This window comes from Melospiza georgiana, chromosome 6 (genome assembly GCF_028018845.1).
Source record: "Melospiza georgiana isolate bMelGeo1 chromosome 6, bMelGeo1.pri, whole genome shotgun sequence".
Classification (NCBI taxonomy): domain Eukaryota; kingdom Metazoa; phylum Chordata; class Aves; order Passeriformes; family Passerellidae; genus Melospiza; species Melospiza georgiana.
The window spans coordinates 37808882-37833581 of NC_080435.1; the positions used below are offsets into that span (position 1 = coordinate 37808882).

Below are 24700 nucleotides of genomic sequence, written 5' to 3' on the forward strand. Positions count from 1 at the left end.
TTGTTTTAAGAGCAAGGAGAGTTTCTGCGAGACGTGACCAATAAAAGACATTGCTCTTTGTAAATAAATATATTTTTAGAAACTATATGTCAATCCTAGTAGTATGATTAACTTTGAAGACCAGACTTTTATGATACTTCAGAAGTTTGTACATGACTCAGATCACTCAATATCTGATTTCTGACTGTTCCACTTTTAATTCAGAGCTTCTGCCTGCCTGTTTTATTGCCAAAGACTATCACACTTCCTTTTTTAAAAACCTAAGTATAAAATAGCTGTTTTTTCTTTTCCTTGTACTTCCTCCTCCTTCATTTTTCTCCCTGCATGTGCCCCGTTTCCTTATAGTCTGTTCATTCTGTTTCTGTCTCATTTTCAGGGCTCTTGGTCTCCTTCAACTCATGGGTTTCTCCTTTCTGGTGCTTATACTATTCCCTCCATAGTGTCAATATTGTTTCCTAAGGAACCTTTTTCCAGTGTACCCCAGCAATTTCTCCCACCTTCAGAATGCTGAACGAGTTGAATGCTGAAAATATTTTATTACAGATCCACACTGTAGAGGGTTTCTGACAGGAGCCAGTGCTGATTAGAACAGTGGAAAGTATTTGCTTTTTTAGCTGATACCTGTGTGCCTGCATAAGCCAGTGGAGATAAAGCTTGTCTGTGTACAGGCATGTGTTTTGGTCAGTGTCCCTCCCACTCTCCCTGGTGGCCCAGCAGCGCTGGCAGGAGGCACATCCTGCCTCCACCAGAGGGCTCATGCTCACTGCCCCGCTTTGAAAATAACTGGAATTCCAAGTAGTGGGCATGATAACTTAGGATGCAGATAAACAGAATTAGTGTCTGTCATCCAGAATGTGAATGCAGATGTAGGATTTCTCTGTACCATGAAGGATGTGCTCATTTATTTACTCAGTCCCCAGGAGTGCTTTGAACCTCACGCTGCTTTTGAGGTACAGCGCCCATATTTTCTCAGTGTGACCTCAATCCTCACCTGAATGAATGCAGGAACTTTGTCTGGCTCTGTTCCTGTTAATGTTGTATCTCAGGTGGGACGCATGGCCACGTCAGCATGAAGAGATGCCAGCAGCCATTGCCATCAGAGCAGATGGCATCTCTGGACGTTTACAACCAGCCCATACTGCTGTTCAGTTCCTACCAGAGGATTCTGTAAATGATGTAAGAATCAGGTGTTCCTGTCTTTCTGCTTCCTTCTCTCTGCCAGTCCACCTTGCTCTTCAACCCATGCAAAGCCATAATGACACTGGCTTTTCCTATGCTGCTGTATTGCATTCCTGTGCACAGCTCTCTTGGCCTCATGGCTACATGCTTCTCCCCAGCACTGTCCTTCCAGCCCATGGATTTTGTTTCTGTGGTTCTGGGTGTCCACTGATCCTTCAAAAGCCTGAGGGAATTGTTACCAGTGATGTTGGAATCTTCTCTGCTAATCTAATTGGTGTTCTCTGGCAGCATTGGCTTAGTTTTGCCATATCTATCTTTGCTTCACGGTGAATCTGCTGGTACTGAGAATCCCTTTTTTAGATCTTACAAGTTTCCAACAGCAGTGAAGGATTTGTGGTGGTAGTACTTTTAAAGAGAAAGTAGACCTTCACCTTAAGACAATGTATAGGGTAAAGAAAGAATTATGTTTTTTAGCATCATGGAAAAGTTTAAGTATCTACAGAGATACATTAAAGAGTGATTTTTAATATTTGGATTACCATAACCTGCTTTTTGTCCAAAAGCAGAAACAAAGTCAATAGTCCCATTGGGGCAGTGAACTTTCTGTTGCACAATTGGATGCACCGTTGTCAAATACAACTGTTTTTATTGGATTAAAAAGTAACACTTCACATGTTTCTCTTCACTTTTCATGCTTTTAAAGCAAATCCTACCTTTATGTTTGTGGTTCTTTTACCTAGAAGGCTTTAGGAAATTGAGAAATTAAACATATTTTTTGCTATTCCTGCTATAGTCAGAATACAGTATGGAAAAATAGCTTGGACTCTAAACCCAGGAAAAATAATGAGCCATTGACTATCCTGTGGTTATGGAACAGAAAGTTCCATAACTATATAATTAATGGCCTATTCAATAGATGCCCATTAGATAAAATGCATTTAATAATAATTTCTGTGTGTGGTAGGTGGGCACAAAGCCTAGAGGTGGCACTCAGGAAAGATTTGTGTAATTAAACAGTCTTTGAAATTACATTATATAGAAGTAGGCAATATATAAAAATTGTTATGTCTTTACATAGATGTCCACTAAGAAAAGTATTTGATCTTTAACCAGTTTGGAGGGAGCATTTAAGGCACACATTCTGATAAACTGTGGTTTACTCAATAGTAAATGTAGCACTTCTTTAGGAGACAGCCTCCAAGCTGTATTTCTGAATAGTTTGTGAATATATCCTGAACCGCATGTTAAGTATTTCCATCCTATGGATGTGTTTGGTCAGTTTTATGTTTCTGTGAGGTCACTGCCTGTCACAGAATCTTGACAATATCACACAAAGAATATTTTCCATTGTGGCATCTTGGTTCCTTTGGGATCCCTAACATCTGTATTGCTAATGGTTTTATTGTTGCTTCTGGCTCTACCTCCAATTAAATTGACCGTGGCAGTTTGTTGCAGCCTCATCCTCTTGAGTACCTGGATTTCTTTGCCTTACCTTTGCCTATGAAGAAAGCATACTTTTATCCTTTTGAAAATAAAGTCCATGGGCAGGAATGTGTTCCTCCTGAGACTAATATGCAAGTCCTTTTGTGGTTAGACAAAGGGTTTTCTTAATGTATTCTGTGATAGAAGTGCCCTAAGAGCCAGCCCATCCTTGTACACAGACACCTCTGTGAGCTCAGTCTTTTTGTAAATTGGGAACAAACTTTACAACACTGCTGGCTTGCAACAAAATTGGGCATTCATTTTTAAGCACACAGCCTCATAACCAATTCTTTTAAGAAGAGAACTCCCTTTGTGTAATAAAAGGGAAGGTAGAAAGAAAAAAGGTCTGGGGTAGTGATTTAACAAGCACTGTTGTCTAGTGCTTCCACGCTGAGGCTTGTGGAACAGAGCAGACCTTCCACCATCAGACTTAGCTATCATGTCAGATAATTTTGGAATGTTTGCATTTAATGGTCTGCAGTGTTGCTTTTAGTCTGATTTTAATCTTATTTTAGGTCATTAGAAGGGCTTTGTACTTTCAGAAATGCAATGAGCAAAAGTGTCTTAAGTATAAGCCAGCATACATGTAAAAAGACAATGTAAGAGTAATAAATTGAGTGGTGTTAAAATTGCATAGCTTGAAATTGCAGGCCAAAATATATTGAAATAAATTTGCTACCCATGCCATTTCTTTTTCCTCAAAATGGAAACCCAAAATTTGATCTAGGATCAGTACCGTAAAACTTTTCATAATGGTGCTAGTTGGGTGCAGTTGCTTCCTCTGTTTTATGGCATAATTTTGGCAATATTAATTTCGGTCTATGCATTTCCTTAAATGTGTATATCCAAATTCCCCATCTAAAGGAATCCCATATTAAAAAATCTACTAAATCCATATAAAATACTCCTGTTTTTAGTGTAAGAACACTTAAAAAAGGTTACATGTTTCCACTTTCTGTTTTTTGGTAGCCCTAAATGTGCTTTTGGACTAAAGCTCAAAACTACAGAACTGGGCTTTGGTTTACTTCCATTCTAAATGTAGTCCAATAAAAGCTGGAGTTGTAAAGTGATAGCTGCAGCTGAGATAGATACTGCCTCTTTTCCTATTCCATTCAATTAATGAAAGCTGAACTTCAAAGTCTAAATGAGATCATTTGAAGTGCTAAAATTATTGAACACCAGAACTGTTTACTTTCCTATCTGACCAAGGAAAAAAAAAGGAGAGCTTGTAATGTAAAAGTAAAATTAAACCACTGCCATAAAGTTAGGAAACTCTAAAAGTTCTAGTGCAAGAAGTGGTGGTAACATAGCTGAGAGCATGTGTGCATAGTTTTAAGTGACTCGATAGCCAACTCAGTTTTTTCATGACTGTGATAGTAAAGCTTTTCTGGGAGGCCTTAGTTGTGTGCTGCTCAGAAAATTGCAACCCAATGAAAAGGTGTCTGAGCAACACCCCTGACAAGTATGAGAACATGCAAAGATATCATCAGGAGCTGGAGCCTTTCTATAATCTCATAAGCACTTCAATAGTTATCACTAGCTTTCTAGTTGTTACCAGAAGTTTAGTTAGATCAACTTCTTCTTATTTTGCTGGCAGCCCATAATATTTCCCTCGGGCTCTATTTTGTCCTTTTAAACCATGAACATCGGCTGTCCCACCAACTCCAGAAGCATAGCTATGACCAGATACCAAAACTTATTTGATTGACTCATTTGCTGACATTAATATCATTGCCAGGTCTGTTACTGCAAACTATGAAGTGGAAAGTTAGTGGAGATATATTTCTAAAAGAGGATGGATGGTCTTTGGCCAGAGATGGGGTGAACTTCTGAAATTCAATGGGAAAGCTTAGGAGGGGACTGTAGAAGTTGTAGAAATACAGGGAGTGAGGAAATCCTGGTCCATGCCAAGAGGCAGTAGTGGGGTGCAGGTAGTGAGCAGTGAGGTGTGCTGAGCAGTCATCCTGATTAGGGAGAAATATCTAAATCAGAATCCATCAAACAGGAGGAAGGGATAGAGTCAGGCACAAGCTGCTTGGTTGCCAAAGGCTACCTACTTCTGTGTCCATTAAAAATATTCCATTCTTATGATGTACATTTGGGATAGAACACATACACAGGCCTATTAAACGTAGCAAATTGCACGTGAGACTTGTTCCACCTCTGGAGGCCTTGCCCCCATGCTCCAGGGTCTCTTCCACTGGTGGCACAGCACCACAGCTGCTCTCCTGCTCTGTTATTCCACGTGCCAGACTAAACCAGGCTGCCTAAACCAAGATCTTTTGGGCAGCTGTACTGGGTGTAGAGAGCCCTGCAGCCCTGTGCTGCAGGTGGGGTGTCTGTATCTTCTGTATGCCCTTATGTTTAACAGAACAATTCCAGGCACATCCTTCCTCAGCCCAATATCCATGCATGCCTTTGGCCTCTGAGCATGCCTTTGCATGACTCAGCAAATGAATTCTAATTCTGGTGATTTAAAAAATTTGAGTGTTCTGGTCATTAATAAGAAAGTGTCATGATATTTTGTTAAATCCCATCAAATTTATATTTAATACTTCAGTTAATTAATTAATTCCTTAATTGTGCAGAACAATTGAATTAAGTATATTTTCATTTTATAAGATAATTAAGCAGATACACTGAGTTAAGCTCTCTCCCCCCCATACTTAGAAATGTCGGTCTTTTTCATTCTTACCCATCCAGAGAAAATAGAATTAGTCCACAAAAAACCCCAGCTTTCTATGTACTAAATTTCAAATGAAGCCATTTTTGCTCTAGCTTTTTTTTCAGGGGTGTGTGATCAGGACTTTCTTCTTCCCCCTTGGAGAATTTGTAAAATTATCATGAAACAAAATGGAAAGCTGAAGGTTTTAAAGGTCAATGTTTAAGAATTTCCCACGTGAAGTATGGCTTTATCATTATCTTCAAACTTTACTACAGAAGCAGCTACAAATCATCCAATAACAACCAGAAACATTTGTTTCTCTACTAAGCAGTGTAGACTAAGAACAATTTTATGCTGTAGGAGCTCAAGTTTTTATGTCTAGCTTGCTAGCACAGTGCAAAACTATTATATTTGCAAAACTGAACCAGCTGCTCTAAAGGCAGAGACTGGATTATATTGGTTTTTTCTGTTCTGTTCCCTTTGATTCTCTCTGAGGAATTGTACAGTAATTTTTGGATTCAGTGTAGCCAGCTGTGAGTTTTCAACTTCCAGTAAATTTTGATGGAAAATACAATGCTTTAATTTCCTGTAAATTTCCACCAAAGTGCAAACTGGGTAGATTTGACAGTATTTTCATTGTTGTTTGATGCTGTGTAGATCAGACCCTTACACAGGAAAAATCAGCATACCTTTACTGAAGTTTTTACCTGTTGAAACATCTTCCTTTTTCCCATCTTAAAATTATGAAGAAAAATATCTAGAGAAAGAAAAATATAATCTCAATTTTAAAAGGCAGAAAGGTAAGAAGTGTCTAGAAAGGGATGTAAAGTGTTTTCATGAATATCTTGTTAAATGAAGAGAAAAAAAAAATCTCCTCCATTGGTTAAAGTTTGCCATCCTGTGAATTTATTTCTTTCACTGAATATTCCTGGACTGGGGTTTAGGATTATCTTTTTAGGATTGCCTATCCTTTGTTTTAATATAATTCATCTTGTAATCTGTTTTTAAAAACATCTCTGTGAGACAGTCACAATAGATTTTCTGTGTTGTAAGACAATGTTTTCCACATTATTTTTTAGAACTGATTTTGTGTCCACCTTTTATTTAAAACATATCCTGAGAAACATTTGAGATGGTGAGGAGCTATTCTAATGCTGTTTGTGTCCCTGACGACATGTACATCATTAATTGAACTCTAGTTAACCAGGCCACCTTGATTACACAGAACTGACTCCGTGGTGGTCAGTCTGCAGAGGGGAGTGGCCATTCAGTCAGGGATAAGTTATGTTTTGGGCTTCCACTCTGTTATGAGCCTTAGGAGGATTAAAAACCCGGATCTGTAGTTGTGACAGGGCTACATGGGACTCCGATACCGCTCCTTCTCTAAGCGTGCGAGCGCAGGCGGCGTTTGCTTGTGCCTTTGGCTGCCCGGCCCAGCCGAGTCGTTCGTGCCAGGGCTGGGCTACAGCCGGCGGCGGGCACTGGCCTCAGCCTCGGAGCCTGTGGGAAGGAGCAGGGGCCGCTCAGGGTCCGGCCGGGTCCATCCCTCCCGAGGCGCCGGCTGGGGGATCGGATCCTGGCACGGGCTTCAGTGTCCGAGCCGGGGCTGCTCCCTCCGGGCAGGGAGCCGCGGGGCTGGCGGCTGGCTCATCAAGGGCGGCTCCTTCCTTCCCCCGGGCATCAGGCTATTCAAATAAGTAGGATTGAATCCCGGGCACCGCTGGGAAAAAGAAAACCCGAGGGTATTGTTTTGATCACTAATTCAGGGCGAATGAAGTGGGACCTGCATTGCTGAGATTTAATCTCACGTGCAATTTGCGATACAAATAATTTTCTATTTCTCACGCTCTCTAGCAGCTGCAACCGGACCGTCTGTAATTTGTGCCCCGGTATGCGCAGAGGGGTGTCCCTTCGGTTGTGTGCCGTCGCTGCTGTCGCCGCCGTGCTGTCGCCGCCGTGCTGTCCCCGCCGTGCTGTCGCCGCCGTGCTGTCCCGGCGCCGGGAGGTGGCGCTGTGGGCCCAGGCACGGCGCGCGGGCGGGCGCGCGGCGCTCCCTCAGCCGGCGGCCCGCGCCGCCCGTCCCGCCCTGCCCTTCCCGCGGCCCGCGCTCCGCCGCCCTCGGCTGCTACAGATGTGCGCTTGTGAATGGTTTCAATAAAATTTTATAGCCGTCATTTGAAAAATGGTAGGATTATTGTGATTTGTGCAGCCTGGCAGAAGAGAGCCCGCCGGGGCTGGCCGCGGCCGCTGCTCCCCCCGCCGCGGGCTCCCCTCGGGCGCAGTGTCCCCCGCCACGGTCCCAACGTGCCAGGTGGCACTGGCTCTTCCGGCATTTTTTTTCCTTTTCTTTTTATTTTTCTTTTCCTTTTTCTTCTTTCGGAGATAAGGTGCCTCATGGTGGCTCTCTAAGAGACCGTCTCTGGTTTTTTGTCCAGGCCTCCAGACGGGGCCCCCGGCATTCCCCGCTCCGCACTGGGGCCCGCCTGGCCTGCGTGGCGAGGGGACGCACGAGGCTGCTGGAGCTGGATGCTTGCGAGTGTCTGAGCACCAGCGGGAAGTAGCAAATGTTGCAACACAGGCAGGTTTTCTGAGAGGACAGAAGTACCTCCGTGGCTAATAGTTGCTTTTTATACTGATGCGAGCCTTCAGTGTTTCCAAGCACCCTTTTGAAGGCATACAGACATTCACTACCGCCGGCAGATGTTATACGTGTCTGTCGGTGTCTGTCTCCGTAAAATACATGGCGCATGTACAAGAGAGAGCCTTTTTTTTTTTTCTTTTTGCTTACCATATCACCTTGTCTCTCAAGGACAGCACATTGCTAAAATGCAGGCAGAGATTTATTGGAGGGACAAGAAGGACTTTACTCTTTCTGCTCTTCTCCTCCTCGGCTCATGTCTCCCACTCCTCTGCCATTCTGGCTCTACTCATCTCATGCTCTACTGTGAGCTAGAAGAAAGTAAGCAATGGAGCAAGGAGAACATCTTACTCCTGCCCCCGTCCATACATTGACATGGGGGAACATAGCTCCTGTGGTATGATAGCCTGTTGGGAGACAGCAGATATGGTTGCCTTCATTACTTGCCCCAGAATAAAGGCATGTTGTCCCAGTCACACAGCCACTGGATTGCTCTCCCAGTCTTTTTTGCCTCTTTCTGGAATGCCCTGGAAAATAGCCTACAATGAAACCTGCACAGTACCAGTTTGCTTCCTCATAATGGTTTGATATATAGTAGGTTCCATAAATAGAGACAGCAATAGTCTCCTTTTCCTGAGGTCTTGTGGGCAGTCACATAAAAAAATTAGTCCTCTGAGTGCTGAAGTGGGTGCTGTCATGCCTGCAGTATGCACTGCAGCTTCCTGCCAGACTCTAGCTTTGGTTTAGAAGCACTGGGAGCCAAGAGTTGGTTGCTGGATCCTGATTCTTGCCTGTGCTGGATCAAAATGGCTCTTCGACCTTGACTTTTGAAGGAAATGTGGCTCTGCTTGGTCTCAGTTATTACCATTGTCCCTTTAAATAACATAGCTATGCGCCTACTGCTCAGACTCCTTTTTCTGTCTTGTTTAGAATTCCAGTTTCATGTGCAACTTTGGAGAAGAGGTTTTGGGCTCCTGAGACACTCAAGAAATGTTTAAAAGTTCTATGCTTAGTTTGCTTTTAGCCCTCAGAATGGACTAATTATTAGCAGAAATCACTTACTAGAGTAGGGAGACTGAGGTGTACTGAGTGTATATACTGAGTTGCTACCCATCTGGAAATTAAAATTCCCACTATGCTGGAAATTCATAGCTAATGACTAATAATATAACCAGTATTAGACCTAACTTAATCTAGTCTTACAACACTTGTAATAGATGCACATTCCTCTTCAGAGTTAATTTTCAGGGTGCTTATAAACATCACGGTCAGTTTATTCCATTTACTCTCTTGCTTTGTGGTGGATAAGACTTCGGTAAAATTATCTGTACTCAGTATGTGCTGATAGAATCATCCAATCATGTAAATTCAGGGGCACTATTTTTAATCAGACAATATAATTGGTACTAATCTTGAAATAAATGGTGCTCCTGAGAAACAGGAGCTCCTGTCTTCTCTGGAGCACCATCTGTGTGGCTCAAATGCAATCAGCAATATTTATATTAAATGCTATATATTCTGCCTCATCTACTGTTTGATTTCCTCTCTCTGAGTCTCATGCTATGAAACAAAACAGGAATCTCAACACCCAAGTTCTGACAAGTAATTTCTTCCCTCGATCTGCTGTGTATACCTTGTTAATACAGCTTTGTTCAGCCCTTTTGTCAACATTCAGTGCTCATATTAACCCAATCTGCTCAGTGCAAGGTCTTAAGTTCAATTTTCATTATAATTTCTATGAAGCTTTTTATATATCTCCCTCATATTCTCTAAAACTTTGCTGTTTTCTCTATTTCATCCAGTCATATGGATTCCACATTGTCTTGTCCCAAAATATCACATTGGATTATTCCCAGAAACACTGTTCTGCTACGCAGTTACCAAAAGACCACTCTGTAATTGTTTTGTTTGTTTGTTTGTTTTAGGTTGTAAGAGGTAAAATTTTACTCTTTTGGCTAAAAAATATAATAAAATTGAGCATACATTTTTCACATTGCCATTTTACTAACCAATGCTTTACTTGTTCTTTCTTTTTTCTTACATGGAAAGGGGTTTGTAAGCAAGCTGGATGAATTCATTCACTGGTTAAATGAAGCCATGGAAACAACAGAGAACTGGACTCCTCCTAAAGCAGAGACAGACAGCCTGAAACTATACCTGGAGACACACTTGGTAGGACAAGATTATACTGTGATTGCTGTCTGTAATTGAAGTGTTCTGCTGTGCTTTTTATTTGATTATTACTTTTTAATTACTAGTGTGCGTCTATATTTTAATGTAAGATTTGCAGCATTGCAGTTTATTTAATGGAAATGCCAACAAATTATTTTAATGAAGATACCAACAAATTATTTTCTGTACTTGAAATATGTTCTGATAGCTTTGTAAAAATTAAACTACTCTAGCTGGTAAAAATAAAAAAAAAGTACAGAAAGTTAAACTAAGAAATTTCCTCTCTTTCTGCCAAAATCTTAGGTTCTTACCAGTATGAAATGGAAGAAAATGTGGTGATAGCACTACTCTGAGCCAATGACCTAGACACCCCAGTTATATGAAACAGTGCATTAGCTGAGCCCACATGAGATCATAAACCCCCAAAGCTCAGCCTCATTTCCAGTCTCTGATAATATTATGGTAGAAAATGATTTGACAGTCCCAGGAAGTCACGTGATGCGTTACAGGAAAAAATGTCCTCTTAATCCCTACCGTAATGCTGGAGTGACCATTATTAAATTAATCAAGTATACATCAACTACATGTACTGTTAAAACCAAACTGAAAACTGTCTTTGGGGTTTCAGCTTTGCAGAAAGCTCTCCTGTCTGTTGCTCTTAAACATTTCTGTTGTAGTAGTGCCTATGGGCAGTCACTGGATTAAGTGCCCATCGTGCTAGTCTATCAAATCTGGTATGAAGACACTTCATTTTTCCTCATGTTGCAGATTTTGTTTTTTGTGGCAGAGTTCAGATTTTTGCCTTGCCTTCTGCACACACTCAGTTCCATGATTCCCATTGTGTTTACAGGTGCTCTGAAGGCTCAGAGCGCATCGTGAAATGAGATCTCAGAAAATGCATTGGTCATTTCAATTTGTTTTCTTTGTACTCTGCAACTTGAAACTTCTGATGAGAACCTTTTATGAGTAGAATCACAATTTCCACTCTTGACTGGATAAAAAGAAACATATTCCAGGTAGCAGGGCAATCACCAGGCTGAGTAACTCTCACAGTCAGTTTCTTTTCCCCTTTCTTCCATGAGGAGGAGCACAGTAGCTCATTTGCAGACAAATTACTTCCAACTTTTCCATGTGGTTCTTGGGGAGGTGAGGCCAAACCCATCTATATCAGAACTGAAATGTGGAATAGTAGCTCAGAGGCAACTCCATCATTGCTAGAGGTAGTCCAGAAAAATGAGTATGTGGGCACTTGTACTTTCCCCTGTCAGCAGTTAGGCTCCCAGCTGCCCTCTATGTATCTGGGCTAAGGAAATTCTCATATGCTTTCAGGATCATAATGTTATGAAGCAAGGTGGGATTTTTTTTACTTCATTACAGAAGTAAAATATCTAAAGAATGGTTCCGTTTCTATTTTATATTTGATAATATTATAATTATTTTATGGCATCTATATCCAGTGAAAAACTCACTGCATAACCTTGAAAACCATAACTGAGTTTTGTTTCTTGGATTTCAGAAAATGTATGCTATTATACTAGTTTCTACACAGCAGAAAATGCAGAGCATTTTGTAGCGTGGAAGATAGTTATTTGTATTAACTAGATTGTCAGCTTTTCAGTGGCTTTTATCTGTCAGACATCCTAATCTGTGTTTAAACAGAAGTATATGAACTTCAATTCGTGTTAAGCTCACTGTTGAAATTTCCCTTAGTTAAGCATTGTAAGGCCATGGTGATCGTGGCTTGTATGAGGGACTTATACTTCTCATTTTCTTCTTTTGCCAGTCAGATTATCCATGTCAGACTCACCTAAGATATGCTGAAGTAAAGGATTTGGAACTTTACATTATTAGGTTCCAAACTTACAGGTTTATAATACAGACACTGGTAGTAAACTAGATGGGAAAACAAAGAAAATGTCTTGGTTGTTTCCTATGTAGTGCATCTACACCAGCATATCTCATAACTGTTTCCTCATTGGTGCACGTCTTCTCATCACAGAATGGGTGAAAACTTGAATGTAGTTGATTTTATTGGTAGAGATATATCCTTAGCCTTTGGCACAAGTTATCAATTCCGTGAAATGTGATACTGTTTTCTTTGAAGCACATTTGTTGTGATGACAAAATTCGTGCCATAAAGGGGGAATATTTTGCATTTATGAATGAAATATCATCTGTCAAAATTTAAGAAAAGAAAATAACAGGAGCAAGAAAATACAAAGAATGCACTTGTTCCCTTTGTCATTGGCTGGGAAAAGTTCTGCAGAGGTGACAAGGAGACGGTTGAGAACATCTTCCAAATTTTTCAGTATGTAAAATTGTAGGCTGTCACTTTAGGATTTTAATGTAAACTGTTGAAAAAGGTTTGAATTTTAAAATCTCTCCCCACTTAGCCTTGCTTTTCTTCATCTTTGACATTTCAAGAAATGGTGTGGCACAGATACATAAATAGAGTGTGTTTAAAAAAAAAGGTATCACAAAAAACCTACAGCATCAACTTGTGAAAATCCTTGCATGAGGTAATGCTTATGTGAGGAGTCAAATCTCTTGAACCGGATGGCAATTCAAGTGTCATAGCACGGCATCAGCTTAAATTGGTACAATTCCCCAAACAATTATTCTTGTTAATTCTTGTACCTGGCCTGGCAATACTGTCCACAAGGATGTTAATCAACACTTTGAAGCACATGAATAGTGTTTGTCTATAGCTCTTGGCTCAGCAAGAGCTGCCTGCAGAGGCATCTCTGTAGGTGTCTGGAGGTCCTGCCTGGACAGCTCCTGAAACAGTGGAGCACACTGTGATGAAGGTGGAAGGCAGCCTCTCCTCAGTTTGGTCTGTTTTTTCCAATTATCTCATCTGCACAGAGACTAGCTGGGGAGTTCCTGAACCACCAAGGGAATTCACAATTAAATGCACTGTTGTGTGCATGCAGGCACAGGCCTGATACCCAAATACATCACAATTATAACTAGTAACTGTAAGACCTATTGGAATGTCATTCTTAAAATCACAACTACAACTTACACTCCATAGATTTTGCCACGATGAGAAACCATACATATTGCTGAGGAGTATGATTTTTTTCTACAAACTGAAAGGTATTCTACATCTTGAATGTGTGCTGTAATAGACAATCTTCAGCTTAGAGACCAGTTTTCTTGCAAATTTTAAAACCTAGCTCCCTGATGTTGTGCAGAACAAAAGTTGCTATATGCTTCATTTTAGATAATACCAAAGCACAAATCTATAAACTGAAATGCTCTCAGAGATCCCTGAAATAGTGACTGAAATTATTCTTTCAATTTTACAGGTCTTCACAACTCAGTAATATTGGTTAAACTGATTTGGGAGCTGTGTGCTTCCCATTCATATGGAAGGGCTGACATGGAGCAGCCACCCCTTGAACATCTGGCACTCTGCAGGCAGCCACCCAAGCCAGCAGATGTTGAAAACACTAATATGTTTTCATAAAACAGGCATGTTTTTCAGTAGAAATCTACTTTTCCACAAAGGTCTCACTCAGTCCTACTAGAGAGAAAATGAAGCAGATTTAAAATTTTGGAACAATTAGGTTAAAATCAGTTCCTAATGAAAAGATGGCTATGTTTGCCTTACCAAAAAGGAACTTCTGAAAATGGTTCCTGATTCACTTCATCTTTTGTATCTCTCCTTTTCTGTTATGCTGATTCTTGCCCATTGGCACCCTGATCAAAATCAGCTGCTAGCACACTGTGCTTAGACTTTGTGGTATGCAAATCAGTTTTCATTAAAAACAGTGTCCTGAAGGCAGCTTATGAGCTAAAAGCATCTGTCTAGGTGGTACTGCTGTGCTTGTGAAACCAAGCTGACTTTCTAACCAGCCTTACAAATAAGAATACACCATGTATCTCTTGACCATTTAGGTTGGCTAAAAAAGACATTTAACTTTATCCATGGCCTGATAAGATACATTGTTTTAGCACAGTAAAAAAGTAAGCTGGCTGCTGCGAAGAACAGAAGAACCACTGAGGAAAAGGTTTACACAAAAGGTACTATATATATTTGCTGAGGCCTGGAACTTTTATAGTTTTAACTTTTTCCTTTGCTGTTAACACAGTACTTTGTGTTTTTGTTGCTGCACAACTCCTACTTTTGCAGTGTAGTGTGGTGTGCTCTTAGGTCATTGTACTAAGCCATTTCTGTATCTGGAGGCATACTTAGGGCTAGGGAACACAAGATATTTAAATGGGATCCTGCAAATGAAAAATATAATATCTTACACTTATTTAGGTGCAACTTTTTGAATACTTCTTGCATTATTAGTAGATGTTGGCAAACAATATTTTTACAGTAGAGATAAAACTAATTAAGGTAAAGTCTTCTTAGAAATTTGGAATTAGTAGTCAAGTATTTTTCTCCATTTTTGTCCAGTAAGACTGTTCTTGCTTCTTGGATTTCTTAGGCAAAAATATATATATTCTGCTTAGTTGAAACTAGAATAACAAATATTGTTCTGTAAAAACCACAGGTGGTGAGGATTGCATGTAGTTAGTGCAATACAAAGTGTGGTTTGGGTATAACTGATAATATCCATCATTAGTAATTTCTTAATTTTCTTTTCAGATCCCTGTCAGTAATATTTACTCCGATTTAGTCACAAGCTTTGTGCCACATTAAAATCCCTTTTAGCCCAGAATCAGTTCATTATATTAACCTCCTTAGTCACCATATTTACTTTACTTGTTAGAGTCTTAAAAATATCATAGTGCAAGCATCATTAGTATTTTAAAGCAAATTAGACAAGTTGATTCACCCTAGCATTTCCTTTCCTTCTGTACATAGAGTTAAGATATCATCTCCATTCAGAATCAAATTCTTCTTAAGATACCGGGGGCTTGAAGTTTATTATCCAAAGAGAAATGAAATAAGAATTTTTCTCTCTGTTATAAATGTTTCTGGCCACATCATAGCTCAGCAATTTCTGAGCTGAAAATAGCAAATGCCTTCATACAGAAAATAGATTGTATTTTCACATTCAAGAAATTGTGTTGGTGAAGTAATGATGCCTCAGTGATATTTCATGATACCTGATTGTCTGTTTGTAACAAGACTGCTATGTCTGAAAAAAAAGATCATTCTCATCTCCCTGGAAAATCTCATTTTCTGAAAAATGTCAGTTTAGAGAAGTATTAAATATCTATTCTTATTGAAAATAAGGTTAAATACACATGCCTTGGGCTAATCTACCAACTGTCTTTGTAGTAGCAGCAGTAATGGTAATTTTATTAAAGGTATTAAAGCTTCTGAAATGGCTAAGTTATGTATTGTACTTTTGCTATATGGGAATTTCCAATGTGCATGGCAGCTAATTTAGATAATTTCCTCAAAATATAGAATACTTTCTTCAGGATGATGGCACTAAAGAGTGAGCACCATGAGTGGCCTAATATTTTGTTTCTCTAAGGATTTGGATTTGTTTAGCCTATTGTTTGTTTGAATTTTTAAATTTTATGCTGTTTTTTATATTGAAAGGCATTTTGAGTGTGCATGAGTGTAACTCAAATTTCACAGGCTAATAAAATGATTTAATAGGAAGTAAGATGGCAAACTTAAGCAGAATACAAGTATATTGTCAGTTTTGACTATTATTCAGCTTTCAAAATCTGTAAACCAAATAACCTCCATGTAAACTTTTCTGTTTCTTGAGTTAAGGTATAAAAATATTGCTGTCTTTCCAATACATTTGGCTCTACCTGTATTATAGTCTGAACCCAGAGAATGTAAATTGCAGAATGTGGGAAAAATAGAGCTTTTGGAACTGTTTGGACTGTTCTTCAAATTTAAAACACTTTTTTGCTGACTAAGGAAGAGTAAAAGCAAGCATATAAGAAAGAAAACCCAGGTATATTGCCCTTTTAATAACAGCACTGCTGTCCTGACCAATACAAAAATACTGCATTTGATCTAAAGATGATTCCCATAAGGTCACGCAATGAAAAATGAAAAAGCTCCTAGGTTATGGTCCTAGGAGAACAGAAGTAGATCTATTATGATTTAGGTCAGTTATTACCATGTATGTTTTTAATGAAGGAAGAGAATGTCCATTTACTGTCTTCCTGTACACATAGTCCCACTCCAGAGGTTTGTTTTGTGCAAGCTTGGAGTATAAGAAATAGTTTCTTTGGAATTTTCCTAAAGACTTCATACTCTTAAGAGTACTACTTTTTTTCTATCCTGTCTTTAAAATTTGTAGATACTTACCCTTGTGTAGGTATTTTGTGCAGCTGCAAATTAAAATAATATTGCATTTACTTTCGTTTTTGATTGGTTTGAACCTTCCCAGGACAGTCTTTGCTACCCCCTCTTTCGCATAGGAAGGAGATAGGGCCCCATAATAAAAGGTAGATCTGCTGGGCCTGCCTGTAACATATTGGTTGTTAACTACCTTCACAGAGAACTGTACCAGCTTTTCTAGTTCTGAGAGCTACAGTCATCTCTGGACAGAGGGGACAATAAACCAGAGGCAGAGCATATTAGGATGTTATCCTAGAATAGCTTTGCTTCTTCTACTGAAGGAAAAGGGAAATTGTAATGTTCAAAATCTGAACTCTCACTTGTGAGGATTTTGAAGTCTTCTATTCTACATATGTGAAACTATAGTGTATTATCTGTGCCTCAAAAAAAATTACTCTCTTGTTTTAGTTTTCTTAATGCATGATGTTTGAGGTTTAAACAGTTAGAATTCAGACTTTGGGAAATTTTTAAATTCATTTGCACTTGTTAGTAAATCTGAGCAAGTCAGGTAAACTTGATTTTGCAGTGTTGCAAATGTTCACTTCCTCTCAATTCTTACTACCCAAAACTGTAAAACTTTTATGTCCTGAGGTATCCCAAAAAGGAGATACTGTAAGTCTGAGTGTTGAAAGGGATTGCACTGGGTCTGTTGTGTGTTTGGCCTGCAGAAGACATTATTTGCATATAGGGGATTCAGAGACTATAATAATACAATGAAATTGAATCACCATTATAAAATACTAGGCACTAACCTAATAAGAAAATTTTAGTGAAAAGTATTTCACATAAATGGTGACTTAGAAGCTTTGGAACTTCGTGTATGACAACCTGGTCATGCTCTTTACACAAATTTATCATAGTAACTTTTGAAACACCTTTAAAAATTATTTGAAATTAATGTTTATTTTACTAATAAACTGCACCACGCTTATGCAGGAACTCTCTTAATTGTAATTTTTTTGTCTATTAAAATGCATGCTATTGCCTGAAATTTTAGTATTGTTATGCTGGTATTATCAATATAGATGCAGTCGGTAATTTGTTTTTGGAAATGAAATTAAATTTATTTTTATAAAATTTGGAGATTGTAAATCATTAAAAATATAATGCCAGCATCTCAAAGGACAAACAAGCACACTTTCAGCAGCATTTAAATAGCTGTGAAGAGCTATTGACCACTCCCATGGTTGTGTACTATGTTAGACAGAGACATAATGTCATTCACATTTTAAGTACTCAGAGTAGCAGAATTATTGTCCCTGTTTTGGTGTTTGCAATGCCAAAGCATTCAGGAGATATACAGAAAATTCAGGAAATGAATGGAGGTTTCGATTGGTAAATATTTTTATTTGCATCTCCTATGATACTTTTTTCTCTTTCTTAATTCTATAAATGAATTGGGTTAATAATCTGACATATTAATTTATTAGCTACATTTTGCTAAGATGGAATTTTAGTTCACCTTCAAATTACATGAAAACTTTTGTCTGTACATATATAAAACTTCATATCCCCTGATATGAATATCTCCTTCATATTCCCCTGAAACTAAGATCTTTCAAGAACTGTTTTAAAACTCCATTGTGTTAATTCCAGAGAGTTCATTTTGGTCTGGTAGTAAGTAAATTTAAATAAGATTTAAATATTATACAAGTGTAAGTTATTTTCCCCTTGGTAACTCCATATTTATCAAGGCTGGTATGCCCCATGAACTCGTCTTTGGTTTCCAAAGCTGTTATCTCTTGGTTGGCTTTTTTTCTGTGCATGGTGAGGCAATACAACTTGGACATATTTTGATTAGGTAGTGTTTTGGGCATGGTGTCTCTGGGTGGAAGAGATGTACCTAGAAATGTGTAAGATAAGACAGAACAACAAGTCAGAAAACTGTGGTTTCTGCATCTTATTTTCTGAGTATCTCAAGAAGGCAAGGAATGATTAAGGGTAATTGTATACAGTGGCTGCATGTGCAATTCACCATGATTATGGCAACTTAGCAATTGTTTCACTGTATAGCAATTTTACCCATGCCAATTCCTGCCTGCATTCTTCCCTCATTGTCTCTTGATAATAGACAAATGGAGATTCAATTTAGGAAGCCTCATGTGAACTTTTTTTTGACAATGAAATATGTTTGGACAGACACAATCAAAGAGAAAGTTACATAGTGAAACACAGAAAAAATAAATTAGAGCTGGCAGCAGAAGAATTTAAGTGAATTTGAAGCAAAAAATATCCACAAAAATGGCCTCTATGTCTTCTAAATCTGCAAAATAGGCATCCTGGAGAATAGGGCTAACTATAATTTTTCTCAATATCTAAAATTATGCATTCAAAACTTGGCTAAATTACCTAAAAGGTGGCAAACACAATGAGGAGTGACAAACAGAAACTGAGAGACCTGAAACATTTAATGTGAGGAAGACTGAGTTATTCATGTTCAAGATGTAACTAAGGGAAAAACCCCATAGATTGTTTAATACCAGTATGGCAGAAGATGTGACAGAGAAGAAAGGGGTGAGGTGATTTTACAGAAGTATGAATTACTATGGGACTGCTGGAGTAGAGCCTGCCTCTTTGTATTTAGTTTTGCCCACCCAACACAAATTCTATGGCCATGTGACAGAGCTGGGTTACTGCTCTGTCAGTGCATTTGCAGTCCTTACTCCCACATTTTTATCCTGTCTAGGTTTAATGGTCTCAAGGGATCTGGGCTTTCACTGTTTCCCTTAGGAGGTTATTATACAATGTAATACATCTGACTTTCATGGGAAATTTAATATTTGTCTTAAATTTTCTCCTTCTTAATTTAACTCCATTAGTCCCATCTACTATACCTTCTGATACTGTACTAAGTCTTTTTTTCTACTTGGTGTTCAGATTCATGAAATGTAAAACAGACAAAAGCAGGAAGGACCTTTCTTTTAATCAACATTTAATCCTGTTTATTTCTTATTTGTTCCACCATTTTCACTTTTAAAGAAATTTTGCTTGTTAACTAAACACCCAACAGTTTCTTTCCTTGTAAATGCAGTTGATTCTTCACAGACAAAAAGTACATTCAGATCAAGTGAAAGATGGAGAATGCATATGAATCATCAGAAGGTAAAATCATTCCCAGGGTTGCTATAGTTAGCTCTTTAGTAGGCATGTTCTTAGTTCCAGAAAGAGAAGAAAAAACACATAGTGGGTGCTGATGCTTCAGAGGAGGGTTCATCATGCTCTCCTTGAAAAGCAAAGGTAGAATCCCTGCTATTGTAAGACTCAACCTTGCCTATGGAGCTCCATAAAGCATTTCCATAGTGCTTGTGCTCCTTTTAGCAGGTGGAGTGTCAGTCAGATGAAAATGCAGCTTAAAATAAAAGAAGAAAATTAAAAATTCTTTGTAGACATCTAGGTTTTATGGAAAGCGTGAACAAAGAACACATTGACTGAAACCATTTCACATGTAATATTTAGTTCCCAGGAAAACATATCCTAGTGGTGCTTATTTAATACCAAGTAAGTTTATTTTAAAAAATGAGGCTTTACTAGAAGCTAAATGTATAACCATTTCTATGTTAATATAAGGACAACTCATGCAGTAGTTCTCTTTTTGATTTACTGAATGTCATTGGAAGTTAGTAGTCAGGAGTCTGAAAATACCACTAGGTTATTACATGGCTTATTAGGTTATTAACTCAAATTATTAACCTAAATTATTAACACAAATTCTTAAATAATAGGCACTGTCCAAACAGAAAATTTTTGTATCATCAAAAATACTGAAGGAAAAAGAAGAAGAAGAAAATAGACAGCTGCCCTTCCATGACCAAAACTTGAGTTCAGAACTTGGTATTTTGTAATAGCAAATTATTGGAAGGTAACTGTGCTAGGAGCAACACAGGTACTTACAAAAGTAGCTGTATATTAAGCATATAAAAATAATTTTTCAGGAATTGTTTCAAGTCATATTCCCTTTAAGACAAATGAAGTGGGCATGCCATATCTTTTCTACCAGCAACTGTTCCCATTGCTCTAAATTTCACAATTGAATTATATCTGTCACAGTGAGTGTTATATTAAAAGTGCTACATTCTTAGCCAAATTATATGTGCAGCTATACCTAAATGTAGAAGTCCATATTTCAGTAGTGTAGATGTCTCAAAAACACTAATAGGAAATTTTAAATTAATCTTCCTTTTTCAAATTCTGAAACCATAGAATCCAGGAGAGTTAGATAATTTTTAATTGTCTGTACTATTGCTCTAAGAAATAAACATTCTAGAAACGGTAATATTATTCATAAAGGTATTTAAAAATATAAAAAATTAACCTAAAGAAAATTCTCTTTTGGGGTACCTCAGTGCACCACACATTCTGATAGTATACTGAACTGAGAAAATTAAGATATTTCTTTTAATACATTGTATTAATCTGACAATAGGTGTAAACTGCTTTGTCATCCAAACTAACCTATATTTATGTATGCATTGTAGGTTCACATGATACCTAGTTGCTGATATGTGTTTCAGAGACAGTGCATTAGAAACAATCAACTGATACATTATGTCTTGAAAAAAAATCATGCTTATAGTAACTCTCTGTGCCTCTGGAAACAAACAAACAAATAAATTCTAGTTATCTGTCCTTACTGCAGAGATGACTAGGTAAAGACCTGGGTGTTTTACCAAGTTATAAAGATTTTCTAAGAACAGAGGGAAAATGTTGCATATCAGAGCTCAATATGTGTACACAGTGTAGGATACCTGCACAATATAAGCATCCTAAATTTAAGTAGGTATAACCATCAAATAAATCCTATGAAGAACTTAAAATATTTTTTCCCCACAGTTTTTTTCTCCACATTTTTTTCCTCCACTTGTACAGAAAAGTAAGATATGAGGGAGAGATTATTATATAGTGCTCTTTTATTTTTAGTGTTTTCAGAGTCCAGCATAGATCAGGAGGTGCTGCTTTTTTAACCCATGGATGTTCTGCACTATTGTAATCTTCTGGATCAATAAGTTTCCTGAAAGTCAGGGGATGCCTTCATTTTGTGAAGGCTGGGCTCCTTTGCCCCATGCCAACAGCAGAAGATAGCACTCTTGGTGCCTTGTATTTACCCCACTGGTGTTTTAATTTCATTTATTATAGTTGTGCAGCTTTTCTAAAACTGCGTGATTCCTACCTCACTTTTCCTTTCTTGCTAAATAAGAGCAGTTGATAGTTATTTATAAGTACATGGTGATCACAAAAAGTGAAGAGAACTTTGTAAGGAAATTTTGCTTGTTGCAGCTTGTAAACTACATTTTATACACTGTAGTTCTAGGGATGACATTAATGTGTTGTTTAAAAAGCTGCTGTCAGGCCAATGCACATGCATTTTCCATAATGTATACGTGCTCATGTGTGATATTTAGACTGCTCTATAGCAGCAAATGTGCCTGGAAAAATGGCTTTGATTAATTGACTTCCCTCCTCTTCTTTCCTCTCTTCACATGCAAAGGCTCCATTCATTATCAGGAAAGATCAGAGGAGGAGGGGAGCAGAGTACCTGGGTCACACGCTGTTAGAGTTACAATTTTCCAAATGCCATAAGTAAACAGTAGGGAACAGGAAATATCCAGGATGGGAGGAGACTTCTGTGTTTGAAGGTCTTCCTTCATTCCAAATATTTGTTCTGATTTTATCTTTAGCTGTGTAAATTTGCATTTCTCCATTGTATATACATGTAATACTTGTTACATCTTCAACTCCTGTCTTTTTCATGTGTCACATTTTCATCCCCTCAGGTATGAGAAACCTTGAGCCTTGATTGAGGGCTGTTCCTTCCACTGTTCCTGGTCCAGTTCTTTTTCCTTAGGAAATGACTAGAAATTATATATACATGTATAAATCTAAATTCAAAAGTCATACTGCAGTACATCAACAACATTTACTACTGTTTATTTTTACTTATATGAATGGTTCTCTCCTTTAATGTGTGCTGGTCTTGGATGGGATAGAGTTAATTTTCTTCACAGTAGGTAGTATGAGGCCATGTTATAGATTTGTATTGATGATACAGGGATGTTTCAGTTACTGCTGAGAAGTGCTTGCACAAAGCCAAGGCTTTTTCTGCTCCTTGTACCACAACACCAGCAAGGAGGCTGGGGGTGCACAAGGAGTTGGATACAGACACAGCTGTGAAGCTGACCCTGAGTGACCAAAGAAGTATTCCATACCATATGACATTATGCTCAGTACCTAAATTTGGGAAAAGAAGGAGGAAGGGCGGGATGTTTGGAATCACAGCATTTGCCTTCCCAAGTCACCATTGTGTGTGATGAAGCCCTGCTTTCCTGGAGATGGCTGAACCATGGAATTGAGAATAAATTTCTCATTTTGCTTTGTGTGTGCACAGCTTTTGCTTTTCCTATAAAATTGTCTTTATCTTAACCCACAAATTTTCTTGCTTTTACCCTTCTGATTCTTTTCCTCATGCCACTGAGTGGGGAGTAAGTGAGAGACTGTGTGTCATGCTTAGTTTCTGGCTAGGGTTAAACCGTGACATGCTGCCTCACTGCTGGGAAAAGTTTATTTCTGCTAAATTTCATGCATGTTCATGACATTTGTGCCACTCCTAATTTAGCCATAAAATAAGAATTTTGCACAAGGAGAATATTGCTAGTCAGAAACCAAAAGTTTGGCCCCATCTTTATTCATCTTATTTTGCTTCTTCAGTGTAACGTTATTACTGGTTAATAGGTGCACCTGAAAATCAAGCTGTATTGTGGTATCTGGTGCATTATGTTAAATGAATCTTTTCTAGGACAGCAAGTCTCTTTTTTTTTTCCTAATGAAAGAGAATACCTCATCTTTTCCAATTTTCCTATCAAACACATCCACATCATCTTGAGACACTGCCACATCCAGCTGCATCTATACTCAACTTCAATTATATGAAATTACACAACCTACTCTCAGGTCCTTTAGGTTCTCTTTGCTGTGTGAGGCACACGCATAGTGCATTTCCTGTGAAGTGCATGATTACAAACTATTCAGTACAAGCCTGTTTTAAGTAAACAGTAAATTAAATATTGTCAGTGCTTGTTCAGACATGCTCTTATGAAAGAAAAAGAACTTGTAGATTTGGGTTCATAAAACTCTAGATTTAAGAAAGGGACAGACGTAAACTAGGCATCTTTTTTCCTTTTTAACTTCTCTTCTCTTGACTGGCCCAATTGTTCAGAAGCTGGTACAAAACAGTGTATTCAGATGTCCCTACAAAGAGAATTGCGCTAGTAAAAATGCTAAAGGTAGCAAAATTTCTGTTTATTGCTCTTTATTCGAATGAAAAATTCTCAAAAACATTCTGTCACTGTGAGGTACAATGCTACCTGAAAAACTGTTAAGACTCTGAACAACATGCCTTTTTCAAGCATGAAAAATTACAGTAGAAGTAACTTATTTTATTACTGTTCTGGCAATTTTTAATTTTTTTTTTTTTTTGCTATGCCAGTCAACCTGACTAGAAGGTCAAGGAAGAAAGAAAATGGTTGCTTCCTTAAGAATTGAAGGCTCTTGAGTATTCTATGCTACCTAGCACTCCATTTCTAGCATGGTCACTACCATTTGAAGTATAAAGTTTTATAAAAACCAGAAGCTATGAATGTGCACTTGCAAAATCTCCTTTCATCTCTGCCAGTTAAGTTATTCCCAAGAGAAGGAAAAGCTCTTTTTTTCCAAGTGGTCAAATATTGTTTCCATTTATTCCATAGACATTTCAAAGAGAAAATATGTTGCCTGTATGCGTTTTAGGTCTGCACACAATTTATGATTAAATACGGCATTGTATTGTATTTTTCTTCACTTTTTTACAGGCAAGTATAGTGAGAGGGTCTGGAAAATGGTTAAAAAGTTTATCTGAGTTATCATTGGTGTATTAAATAGCATAACATATAGTAGATCGTATTTCTGGTTCCTTTATTACTAGAGCTTAATACAATTTGTAAAAATAAAATAATAATTAAAAAAGAAATATTTTATTGACTGTTAAAACAGAGATCCTTTCCAGACTACTAAAAATGTTAAGAAAAAAAAGGTTTAAAAATAGTTGCTTTACAAAGTAAGAAGGCAGAGATCTAAAGCAGACTGATTTTTTCTTTGAAAATGGATATGAGCGTTAACTCAGGAACACAATATTAATAGATTTGTATAAGTGCACATAAGGCCAATATATTCAATGTTGTAATTTTTTTATGGTTTCATAAATAGTGCTATCACCAACATTTCAAAGAACTCTGAAAAAAACAGAGCTCATATGTGGTGG

General features: G+C 38.0%; 1 protein-coding gene across 4 annotated transcripts in view; it reads left to right on the plus strand.

Moving 5' to 3' along the window:
- The window catches only part of AKAP6 (A-kinase anchoring protein 6), a 256359-nt gene that overhangs the window by 93821 nt on the left and 137838 nt on the right, over nucleotides 1-24700 (plus strand). For all 4 annotated transcript variants that reach the window (XM_058025610.1, XM_058025611.1, XM_058025613.1 and 1 more), the window contains exon 5: nucleotides 10014-10136. In XM_058025610.1, coding sequence (XP_057881593.1) covers nucleotides 10014-10136 — 123 coding nt within the window. The remainder of the gene's footprint in view (nucleotides 1-10013; nucleotides 10137-24700) is intronic.